The sequence below is a fragment of the Cololabis saira genome, chromosome 20, assembly GCF_033807715.1.
Source record: "Cololabis saira isolate AMF1-May2022 chromosome 20, fColSai1.1, whole genome shotgun sequence".
Classification (NCBI taxonomy): domain Eukaryota; kingdom Metazoa; phylum Chordata; class Actinopteri; order Beloniformes; family Belonidae; genus Cololabis; species Cololabis saira.
Window position 1 is genome coordinate 34,658,418 of NC_084606.1, and position 12,637 is coordinate 34,671,054.

At 42.8% G+C, this 12,637-nt stretch overlaps 1 protein-coding gene across 3 annotated transcripts in view; it reads left to right on the top strand.

The window, feature by feature from the left end:
* Positions 1–9,937, top strand: part of LOC133420003 (calpain-5-like) — a 32,478-nt gene extending 22,541 nt beyond the window's left edge. For 2 of the 3 annotated variants that reach the window (XM_061709541.1, XM_061709543.1), the window contains 9 exons: positions 92–284; positions 2,291–2,484; positions 3,831–3,908; positions 4,006–4,411; positions 4,878–5,000; positions 5,093–5,289; positions 7,000–7,118; positions 7,254–7,390; positions 7,471–9,937. In XM_061709541.1, coding sequence (XP_061565525.1) covers positions 92–284; positions 2,291–2,484; positions 3,831–3,908; positions 4,006–4,411; positions 4,878–5,000; positions 5,093–5,289; positions 7,000–7,118; positions 7,254–7,390; positions 7,471–7,647 — 1,624 coding nt within the window. In that variant the 3' untranslated portion in view covers positions 7,648–9,937. Of the gene's footprint in view, positions 1–91; positions 285–2,290; positions 2,485–3,830; positions 3,909–4,005; positions 4,412–4,877; positions 5,001–5,092; positions 5,301–6,999; positions 7,119–7,253; positions 7,391–7,470 lie in introns of those variants that run through there. The other variant, XM_061709544.1, reaches the window with a different exon arrangement.
* The last annotated feature ends 2,700 nt before the right edge of the window (positions 9,938–12,637 follow it).

Sequence of the window (12,637 nt, forward strand, 5' to 3'; positions counted from 1 at the left end):
ATATTCTGTCGAGTGTGCGAAAAGAAATCCACTGTTCACCAGTCAAGCTTAGTTTCACATTCAGTTCATCTGCCTCACCCTTCTGTTTCAGATTAAACGGCTGCTATGAGGCTTTGGAGGGAGGAAACACTGCAGAGGCCCTCATCGACTTCACTGGTGGGGTTTCAGAGCCCCTCAGTCTGGACCGGGAATCCCTCGGCCTGAACAGCAGCCAGAGGAAGGCGCTCTTTCAGACATTAGCAAAGGTCCACGAACACAAATCCCTGATCACCTGCTACATACGGGTAGGACTTTTTATGTTGAAGCACTTAGGGCAGGGATATTCAACTGGAGCTTTTACTGTATGTGGCCCCTGGTCATATTTCAAAAAAGGGGGGGAAAGCAGTGTTGTCCCGATCGATCGGATGTCACTTCCGGCCGGCGGCCGGCGTCACTTCCGGCCGGCAAGCGAAACTAACATGGTTTACATATCACATTTATTTATTTATTTATTTATTTATTTTTTTTTATTTTTTATTTATTTTTTTTTTTTTCCTTGTCTGCACACATATTAATGATTGATACCATGACGGTAGAAACCAAAGGGGTATATATGTGCATTATTACTATATTTAATATATATACATATATATGCGCATTCATATGCGTACACATACATAAATATACACATACAAACCCAGTGTTTTTTTTTTTTTTTGTTTTTTTTGGGGGGGGGTGACGACATCCACTGCCAATCCAGGAAGCAGGAACACATGGAAACACGCACTGGAAATCTGCAACAAAAAACCACAAACAAAACACGAAACCGGCACGGAGCTGACCAAAACAATAACAGCAATCGACCTAAATCTTGAGATCTGATCGCAGTCTGAGCTAAGCTATCGCTACCGCTACCTAAACCCAAAAACTAGAGAGCCAGCATGCAGGTGAACAAGCCAGTGTGTATGTCTATGTGTGTGTGTGTGTATGTATATGATCATGCGTGTGTGTGTGTGTGTGTGTGTGTGTGTGTGTGTGTGTGTGTGTATGATCATGCGTATGTGTGTGTGTGTGTGTGTGTGTGTGTGTGTGTGTGTGTGTGTGTGTGTGTGTGTGTGTGTGTGTGTGTGTGTGTGTGTGTGTGTGTGTGTGTGTGTGTGTGTGTGTGTGTATGTATATGTTTGTTAATTAATACAAGTTTCAGATACTTGGTAACCTTTTCAGTTGGTTAATGATTCATTGGACAGTGTTTGTACATGTTAATCTCTGCTACAGATGTTTTTTATTACTTCGGATTTTTTGCCAGTGTTTCACAGTGATAATGTTTATCACTTTATTTGTTATTAACCTCCGTTTATAGAGGACTTGTTTACATCGTTAGGCTTCTAGGATTGGCCTGAAATCTTTTTCATTTGAATCTCTAAATGAGGACTTTGCATTTCAGATGAACTTCTAAACCTCCTATAATTTCATGTGATTGTTTTGTTTTGCTGATATAATGCACAGATGTGTCATAAATAAAGGAGCTTATGGTTAATATTTTGGTTGCTTATTTATAACATCATGGCGTGTTTTATTAAAAGTAGGTCAATATCAACTTCATTAAAGGAGCTTGAGGCAGGATTTATGAAAAAAATCCGTATACATTTTAAGTTTTCTAGTAATAATGTCAGATGAAGCGTTCCAAACCCAAAAGAATGTTTCCTCTAGTGTATCTCTCCTTTGCCTTGAACAGGCTGTTGCTGCAAAATGTGCTGCAATTCGGTCCCGAATTTCCCGCGCTGTCCTGTGGATGTGACGTCACATGACGCTGCATACACGTTCTCCCCGTTCTCCCGTGCCGGCTTCACTGTTGGCTGCAGTACCCCCAACGGCCGTCGTGGTGAAGGGTGGCACTAGAGAGTCTCATTTCTTAAAAGGAGCCTCAAGCTCCTTTAAGTTTGCACAATGCATGGTTTCAAAATGAACTTGCATTTAAAATAATATTTCTTTATCTGAATATTATATTTACCATTCACAATGACTAAATTTGGAGACAATTAATACATAATTCATATGTAAACTAGACAGATATCCCCCTGCTCATTCCTGTGCACAAATGTATTATTTATACATAAATCTTCATCTTTGAGTGCAAAATACATTTTGAAAACCCCCAAATTTTCCACGCAGTGTGGCCCTCTCCATACAGTCTTTTTGCAGATGTGGCCCCCTGCCTAACCTACTTGAAGACCGTAAGTCTTAGGGTATTCAAAACTTCAGGCACTATTTACGCATGCGTTTAAATCTTTCTAATGTTGATATTTCTCAGCCAGCTGAAGGGGAGACTGTGGAATCCGTGTTGGACTGTGGGCTTGTGAGAGGACACGCCTACGGGATGACAGCCGTGAGGAAGGTGAGGCTCGGGGAGAGGCTGCTGAAGACAGGCGGGACGCCCCGACTCTTTATGGTGCGCATGAGGAACCCATGGGGGACGTCGGACTGGACGGGTGCCTGGAGTCAGGGGTGAGGGCGCTATTAACCCTTTGTTCTGGCTTCTGCCACATGTCTGACTGCTGAGCACTTTTTGTTGGAGTTCTGGGACTAAAGCCTCAGTCGACTTTTAATAATGTCAGTGTGGTTTGTAACATTTTACAATGCCACTGCACCTTTTTCTGGCCAATTTCAGACATTTTACAATAGTTAGGGATTTGTTTTACTGGAGAACATCTGCTGTTTACATTCTGAAAGTCTGAGAAAATCTGAAAATGGCCAAAATGGACCAATAAAGGTTTCCAGAAGGTGAAACACTACTTGTATATTCCCTTTACTGTCATCTGTGTAATTAGTTTAGTTTAGTTTAGTTTATTTGCACATTAATAAAAAATATACAACCGCCAAAAGTTCAGACGAACAGTATGTAGAAAAAAAAGGAAATACAATGTAACAGAAAAAATGTGCAGGAGGAACCAAAAAAACCCATAAGGGCTTGTCGAGTGGTCCTCCTATAAGGAAACAAACAATATCTACAGAGATATGTAAAATATAGGACAACCAGAGGTGTCTTCAGTATTCACATTCATTACTCAGGTAGAAGTATAGATACTAGAGTTTAAAAATACTCCTGTAGAAGTTGAAGTATCAACTCAAGTTTTTTACTCAGGTAAAAGTATAAAAGTACTGGTTTCAAAACTACTTAAAGTATAAAGGTAAAAGTAATGTAAGGGGGAAAAAGCCATTAAGGACAAAATCCATTGAAAATGAATGCATCTTAGTATAATGCAAATATATTAAAGAAGCATATATGTGTACTATTGACATTAACATGTGTTTCAGAGAGCAGGAGATATGATGACTAGTTGCCTATAAGTATTGTAATGGTGCAAAAAGTCAAACTTCAGAGGCATGTTATCATTTATCCTAACCTTTATTGGAATGTACATCCAAGTTTAGTTGCAGGAATCTGAGGGAACGGATGTAAGAACAAAACTGGACAAGAACATCTGAAACAACCACAACCAAATTCACTCTATCCGGATGGAGCAATTTAACTGGATAGTTTTTTTTAAAGGCCGAAATGAAATAGAGTAACGAGGCTGTTTTTAAAATGTAAGGAGTAAAAAGTACAGATAATTGCGTGAAAATGTAAGGAGTAAAAGTAAAAAGTCGTCTGAAAAATAATTACTCCAGTGAAGTATGGATAACCAAAATTTCTACTTAAGTAAGGTAACGAAGTATTTGTACTTCGTTACTTGACACCTCTGAGGACAACTAAGAAGAATAAGCTAAATTACTATAAAAACAGGAATCTGATGAGGATGTGCAGAGAAGTTCTGGAATTGCACAGGTCTGTTTTCTGTTTTTACCTGCAGGTCAGAGCAGTGGCAGCAACTGAGTCGTGCTGATAGGGAGAAAATGGGACTCATTGTTCGTGATGTCGGGGAGTTCTGGTGCCTCTGATTTTATGATCTTAAATAAAAACATTTTAAAAATGAAATGGAAAAAAAAAAAATCCAGTAAAATTGATGCTCGTCCATTCACCCTCAGGATGGACTTCCAGGACTTCTGTCGCTACTTCACAGATGTGGTGGTGTGCCAGCTGGTGGAGAGGGCTCTGCTGTGGCCAAGCTCACATTGGGGGGAAGTGCAGTGCTACGGGGAGTGGGTTCCTGCTCCCACTGACCCTGGAGGACCTCCGTCCACCCTGCCCCACAGTAGCATGGCTCTGATTCTGAATAACATCAGTCATGGAGGAGCCAAGCAGCAACGCACAGGGAAAGAGACCTGGCTGGGGGAGAGTCAACAGGAGCGATCAAAAGGAAGAAGATGTGGAAAGAACATGAAACAGAAAAATAATGGGAAGATGAGTGTAGTTTGGGATGCACAAACTGACAGGAGGAGTCGATGTGGGGGGTGTATGAACCACAGGGACACCTTTTTGCACAATCCACAGGTAAACCTAAAGCAGAAAAGTAGAAACGTACGGAGCCCCTCTGGTGACATTTGAAAAAAATAAAATAATTCGTGGCCACGCATTAATATCTCGTGGCCACGAGATAATCAATGCGTGGCCACGAGATAATTAATGCGTGGCCACGAGATATTAACTCGTGGCCACGAGTTATTAATGCGTGGCCACGAGTTATTTATGTTTGGCCACACATTAATAACTCGCGGCCACGCATTAATAACTCGTGGCCACGAGATATTAACTCGTGGCCACGAGTTATTAATGCGTGGCCACGAGTTATTAATGTGTGGCCACACATTAATAACTCGTGGCCACGCATTAATAACTCGTGGCCACGAGTTAATATCTCGTGGCCACGCATTATTTTATTTTTTTCAAATGTCACCAGCGGGGCTCCGTAGAAACGTGTCTAAATTGCACACAAGAATATTGAAAGCTTTTTTGTCAGTTCATGTTTGAGGTGCAAGGCAAGGACGAGGAGGTGCTGATCTGTCTTCAGCAGCAGGACAGGAGGATCTGGAGGAAAAATGGCAGGGGAGAAAATCTGCCCATTGGTTTTGAGGTGCTAAGGGTGAGCAAGCCGGAGAGCAAAAATGTAAACCACTTTCTTTACAGCTCTTCAGAAATCAAACAAAACAAAAACAAAACCTTTGCTGTTTTTAGGTGGAGGTGAACCGCTGCAGCCGGGTGCAGTGTGTGGTGGAGCAGGCGGCCAGCTCTGTCTACATGGACTCCCGCAGCGTGACGTGGAGGGGAGAGCTGGCTCCGGGCCGCTACGTTGTGCTGCCCACCACCTTCCTGCCGGGCGCCACCGGCCGCTTCCTGCTGCGCCTCTTCTCCAACTCTCATATCAGACTCTGGTGTGTGAGAGGTATTTATGTTCAAGATAAAGCAGAAAAGTTGGTTCTTACACTCGTAAATGAAGTTGAAAAAAATATATATATATCTGTCTGTGTGCGTGTATTCTTTGCAAGTGTGATAACTTAGGGCCAGTCCCAATCCCCCCCTAGTCCTACTTTTCATCCGTACCCCTAAATTTTGCGCGTTCCCGTGAGGGTAGTGGTGTCCCAATTCCTCTTTGCATCTAGGGGTAGTGGACATAACGAGGGCTAGTGTGTATGAATCTAGCCCTTCACAGCGAGGGATTTTAGATGCTGACTTTGCGACCGAGGGCCTGAGAAAATTTCCCAGAATGCTTTTCATCGTCATTTGCAGACTGAATCAAACAAAAAAACATGGCGGACATTTCTCATTTTTAGTGAATAAAATCAATATTTTGAGTTAGTTTCTGCATAAAAATGCGTTTTGATTACATTTCTAGCGAGAAATATATATTTTACTTTCATAATATTCACTCAGTGAATGTACATAATCATTCGCTTGCTCGTTGTTGCGTTGTATCTATATCTCACCAGAATAAAGGCTGATTTATGGTTCCGCGTTACACCAACACAAAGCCTACGGCGTAGGTTACGCGGCGACGCGCACCGTACGGTGCGCGTCGCCGCGTAACCTACACCGTAATAAATCAGCTCCCGAGCCGGCAGCTGTTCTCATCCCGAAAACATCGGAGCAAATTTCTTAACAGGCGTTATTTGGATAAACTGAGCCCAGGTTGGGGAACTTAACGGTTACTTTTACGCCTGAAAAAATATTAAAACTTAATAAAGTGGCATATTAACAGCGCTACAGCTGAAATTAAAACACCTTTTATCTCTGGGCTTCCTGATATGGTGTGACGTTTGTGCAAACGTAACTACACAGTCGCTTACGTACCCGAACGTAAACCACGCAGTGACGTAGCAAGTGGTGTCCCAATCCCTAGGGAAGATTACAAGGGCCCTACCCCTTGTGGCTTCATTTTGAGGGCTAGTGGTAGAAAGTAGGGGGTGTATTGGGATTGGCCCTAAGATTCATTGGTAAAGGGGCTCAGCTCGACTCTACTCTGTTTTCAGGGTTTTCCGCTAGGTGATAGTTCCGGTTAGTACCTCCTTTTTTCCGGACCTACTTGGCCGGGGTTCTTACTGAGTTGAGTCAGACTGAAAACACGTCACCAGGCTGCAGCCACTGATCGGCCACAGAGTAACGTCTCACAACTCCTTCACACCCGCCATGTTTAAAACCCAGCAACAGCAAACGCAATATTGACTTTACAACTAAACCTTGGCAAGCATAACCTACTTTGTGGTGCAACGATGAGGTCCATGCGTTTCTGGGCCTTCTGGCCAACGACTGCATCCACGCGCTCAATGGGGCAATGTGGAATGATGGCCCCATCCACATTTAGGTGGTACTGAATTGTGATGGAAAACGACTGGGACCAAGGCAAGTCCAGTCAAGTTGAGTCGAAAACTGTATAATGTAAAAGGGGCATTGGTTTTCTGAACAGTGGTGTTGAAGGCTCTTTTTGGTTGTACTATGTGGTGCCATGTTACAGAGGGGTGAGGCGACCTGGCCTGGAAGCCAGCTGTTGTTAGAATTTATTTCTGTTAGTTTGTTAAACCCTTTTTTTTAAATATAATTTCTCTCAGCGTGTGGGTCCTCTTACTTCATTCTTTTATTCCATGAAGGGAATTGAGGGAAGACTTGCCACCACCCTCTTTGTTGCAGTGTTTTCTGCCTCAGCCTACAGTGGTGACCACAGTTCATCTCCGCAGGGCATCAGGACTCAGTTCTCCCAAACATACCGGTGAGTCAGGACAACAGCAATCCCTACCCTTCATGGAGAAAAACAAGAGTTGGGATTTGTGCATTTTAAATTGTCTCTCATGTCCTTGTGATTGGATCTATGTGGAATGTAATTTCCCCCTTCTGTCTACGCCAGCTCCAGATGTTTATGCTGTGGTGCGATGTGAGAGTGACACCGTGAGGACACGGGTGTTCAAAGAAGACGGAAACCCTGAATTCAACCTGAGAACCATCTTCTATAGAAGATACCCCGACACACACATCTCTGTTGAGGTTAGACACTGTCACATTTCCTGGCGTACACTCGTGCAGATGAGGACATGCAGTCTCATCACACTGCTGTGCATTTGCAGTTATGGGGCAGAGGCCCGCTGTGGGATTCGCTGCTAGGAGGATCTCCACTTCAGACGACTGACTCTGAGAAGAGCCGGAGCCAAGTGATTGATCTGCGAAGCAGTACCTCACACTCAGGATTCAAACCTCGTATCTATGTCGAGACAAGTTCCAGCATATGCCTCACTGATTTGTAACAGTGTGTGTATGTTTGTCTATGTTTGTGGAGAGCAGCAATGAGTTAAACTAAAAAGCCCATGAAAATGTATAACGTTAAAATGCTGGGCAATGGGCCGCTCGGTGGCGCAGTGGGTTAAGCAGCGGCTCATATACTGAGGCTACTAGTCCTCCTCCTGCAGCGGTCGCAGGTTCGAATCCCGGCCTGCGCACCTTTGCTGCGTGTCGTCCCCATTCTCTCTCTCTCTACCCCTTTCCAGTCTGTATCTTCAATAAAGGGCCACTAGACGCCAAAAAATCTTTAAAAAAAAAAAAAAAAAAAAAAAAAAAAAAAAATGCTGGTATGTTCATGGTTTTCAGTCATGTGACTTTGTTGTTGTGAGCGACATCTTGAGGACCGCCGTAAATCCCCAGAATTTCCAAAGAATTGATACATTAGGATTTGATCCATATTTGCAAGTCAAGTGGACTGCTGAGTCCCCCAAAATTGAGTAAAACACTGGCAAATTTGACATTACAGATATTTACATCTACCTCGTCCACAATCCCTCGTTACGTCGCAGAAGCCTACCAATATTTTACTTCAGGATGAGTTAATGATCCCAAAATGTATCTTCTTGAGGCAAAAGAGATGTTCTTGATCACAGGAAGGAGAAATAACGGTCTGTCAAACAAGTGATTTTAACGTTAAATAATAGCGTGTTGGATTTGGTCGGTGCTTCAAGTGAACGATGTTGTTGGAATAAGCGTAATTCTCATAACTCTCTGTATCTTGTCCAGCGAGACTTCTTTTCAAAACAACAAAAAAGAAAATCTCAACCTTGAAGAAGATGGACAAAAACATGTTTAGTCTTTTACATATCATGAAGATGATAATCTGATGGTTGGTGCTTGCATAAAGAGCAAGAAGTGGAGGCGGAGCCCACCGCCTTTAGGGAGTTCTCTGACAACTGACCACCGTCATTGCACATTCTCCTTTCAATCGTAAATTGTTGTGATTCAAAGTTGGTCAGCCCTCGGGGGCTCCCTCCTGGCTCAGAGGCACATCTGATTATGCTAGCAGTGCCCAAGCATTCATTTTTTCTCTCATTCATAGCACACCTGCCCAGCAATAGGGTCCTCCATGTTGGGAATCACTGCTTTAGCTTGACCAGATACATCACAACGTTACTTACCTGAAATAACACTGCATAGTGTTTCGTTGGATCCTTCATGATGGCATCAATCCATTTCTGAGGACGTTCAGTTCTTTGAGATTTACTGTTATCACCAGAGGTGGGTAGAGGAACCAAAAATTGTACTCAAGTAAAAGTACTGTTACTTCCGAATAATATGACTCAAGTAGAAGTAAAAAGTAGTCATCCAAATAATTACTTGAGTAAAAGTAAAAAAGTACTTGGTGAAAAAACTACTCAAGTTTTAACCAGGCAGAACTAGAACAACATGAACTCATAGAAACTCTGTGTGTGTTTGAGTCTGTGTAAATGTGACAAAACATGCAAAAACAAACATTTTTCACAAAGAATCACCCAGTGATGTCATGAGATTGACGCGTACGAGGATAAAAGGGATAAAAGAAAAGTAACAGCTCAACGTAGCCTAATGTAGCGGAGTAAGAGGAACAGTTTCTCCTTCACAAATCTACTCAAGTAAAAGTAAAAAGTATAGTGATCCAAAACTACTCCTAAAAGTACAACATTTCCCAAAACTTACTCAAGTAAATGTAACAGAGTAAATGTAACTCGTTACTACCCACCTCTGGTTATCACAGCCCACAGCGCAGCAGATAGACGGCATAGTGGAAGTCGGTCCTAATGATGGCGTGGAACCGCTGTATAATATCACATGAAACCCATGTATGGGCCTGATCTCAGATAGGTGGGCTGAAAAATGAGACCCCAATGGGTGCTGAATGGACTTATGTCCAAGGAGGTTATCCCACCTGGATCCCACTTGTGCCAACCACATCAACAAATCCAAGAGGCCATTTCAGCTGGGACCAGTATGGAACCAGTAAACAATCAAATATGGGGTCATATTTTTCAGCCCGTTTATATCTCTGATGAGCCCCACACACAAATGTTTGCTGGGATCGAGTGTAGCTCAAATTTCCTCTGAAAGTGTACAATACATTTTAATTTTCGAAATAAAATAGAAATAAATACTTTAATAATGTATTATTTCTGCTGGTCAGACTTGCAGACACTTCAGCACTCAATGACTAAAGTGAAGCTGCTCCCAGTGTTGGTTTTTGAATTTTAATTTACTGTATTTAATAACATTTTTGTGTCACTATTTTATTTTATTGTTTTATAGCTATTATCAATGAAATATTAATATTAATTTCTGTTGAAAGTTTAACTATTTATAAATATGTTAATTTCCATTTCATCATAAATAAATGAAATAATTATTTTGCTGTGTGTGTGTGATTGTGTGTGTGTGTGTGTGTGTATATTATTATTTTTAGAATTTTAGAATACCAACAACTCAACACTCCAAAGTTACTATCAAAGCTAGATAGATCAATGTCCAAAATAGATACTTTGTCTCTTTTCCTATTTCAAAATGGGAGGCTGACTTATCCCTTAACACTAATCCACATTTATGGTCACAATTATGTTTAAATATTTTCACTATGACCAAGAATCCAAACTTGCAACTTATACAATACATATTCTTTACAGAACACATTATACAGGACAAAGGATGTTCCACATGGGATTTTCACACTCTAATATCTGCTCACAGTGCACAGAGAACACCTCTGATAATTATATGCATGCTTCATGGTTTTGTGCACCTCTGTAGAAAATTTGGCTGGACGTATGTGAAGATTTATCAACATGGCAGAAGCTCCACGGGCCCCAAACTGTCCATGCTAGGTCACCTGGGTTACATCCACAGGAAAACTAACCTGGCTCACTTGGTTCTCACTGCCTTATGCATCGCAAAGAAAACCATTCTAATGACCTGTAAACAAAAATCTAATCTATGTATTAATCAATTTAAGAATCTTTTGTCAGATAGTATCAGTAATGAGATAATGTCTGCTTCCACAAAACATTTCAGCAGAACTGCATTCTCTCTGGTCCTCGTTTATTGGCTTCATCACGTTGTGGGGTTGGGTGGATGAGGAGCTTGTCACTCTGGGAAGTGAAGGTTGACTGGGGCAGCTGGGATACAGGTTTCTTGTGGCCCTTGTGGGACGTGGGGGGGGGTTGATGCTGGGCGGTGCCGGGCCTCTGGGGGAGATGGGAGTGGTGAAAGAATGATTGTCCATGTTTTTGTCAGTGAGTGTACGTTAGTGTGTCTGTGTGAATGGGTGTCCGTCTCATCTGGCCTGGGTTTGGGGCTCTTTGCTGCTGGGCTTGTCTGGGTGGTTCCTTGGCGGGGGGTTTCTCACACTCCGTGCCCGTCTCCACTCCTCCCCGCTGCCCTTGCATGGCTCTGGAGTTTCCTCTTTGGGCATCGGGGCAAGTGCTGGCCAGGGGCGTCAATTGGGTATGGCAAGGTATGGCAGCCGCCACACCGCAGCTTCAGGGGAAAATGTCAATGTTTGTTTTTTAAATACATTTATGGAATTACTCTGTGTGTATTTGTATTGGTTATTCTATTATTTAATACCTATAAAATAACTACAAATGCAAGTCAGAACAACATGATCCCAGTGTCCCTGACGACAGTGGTCGCTATCAATCTCGTTTTAAGCGCTCTTTGCAGTGTCTCTAACTTACAAAAATGAAAAGGAAGCAGGCCACCCCACAATTTTTTTTTTTTCAAAAAAAAGAAGGCAAGTGATGGGTCCAATGTTGCCCCAGTCAGGATATTAACGAGGCTGTTAGCCACTGATGGATTCATTATGCAAGTTCATCTTAAGGTAAGATATCAAATCACCTTACCCTCTTATAAATCTGTTTAAGGGAAATATTTGACTTTTTTTTACTCTCTTTCTGTCTTCTGCTCCCTCCCTCTCCTTTTTGCATTTGGACTTTAACTGTTTTGAGTTAAACTGGGATGTTGTGATATTGTTGCACTGACATAGTGAATGAAGTGAACAGAATGAGTTAAATTGCGTTTGTCAGATACGAGATACGAGATTTCTGCTCTCTAACTCTGCCGCTTGCCTTGCCGTTGCCAATACGGATGCGTATTGCGTAATCAACACGTGAGTGTAGTGTTGATAGTTAGCAGGATGTGAGCGAGACTGCATTTGAAAAAGTTCAAATTTTCTTGACCACGCAGATAAGCTACATAGCAGACTTATGTGATGAGTATACTGGGCATGTTGAGTGATACTGTAGTTAAGTTCTGAGACTCGTAACCTTGCCATACCTTAGCTTTGACTGAATTGACACCACTGGTGCTGGCCCACCGGCGTCAGCTGTTGGGGTGGCCCCGTATCTCCAGGCAGGCTGGCCTTTCTCCGGGTATGGGGTGTGGCCCTGGAGGGCGTGGACCTCTCGACCCCGCAGCCGGCCTATGCGGTGGCTGGTGTTCAGCTGGGTCCTGGTCCATCGGCGCTGGTTTCCTGGCTCCCTTTTCCCGTGGTCATGGGTGCTCTGCCCAGTGCTTCCCTCTGTCGCCTGCCGGGCGAGGGGGTGGGGGCTTGCTGGCGAGGGGTTTCTTCCTGTCAGCCTGGGTTAGGGTTTCTTCCTTGTCACCTTCTGGTCTCTTGAGTGGCGTGGTTGTGCCCTCCCTTCTCCCCTCTTGTTGCAGTTCAATTACACCTTGCTCACACATTTACACAGACATACACACCTGCTCACTCACTTACTTATATACCCACAGTTTCGGGGACAGATAAATACAGTAGTCCTGATTCAGGTATAGAGACCTGGAATGGTTGCTGTTTGTGCTTGTTTCTGTTTTTGCTTGTTCTCTCTTTCAGATTCCAAAAGTTTGTGTTTTTTTCTTGTGTTTCAGATTTGCAGCTCATGCTGCATTTAAAATATGTAGACAACATGCTTTCGGAGGTGTGACAAGAATAACTGACTGTAGTAAAACACG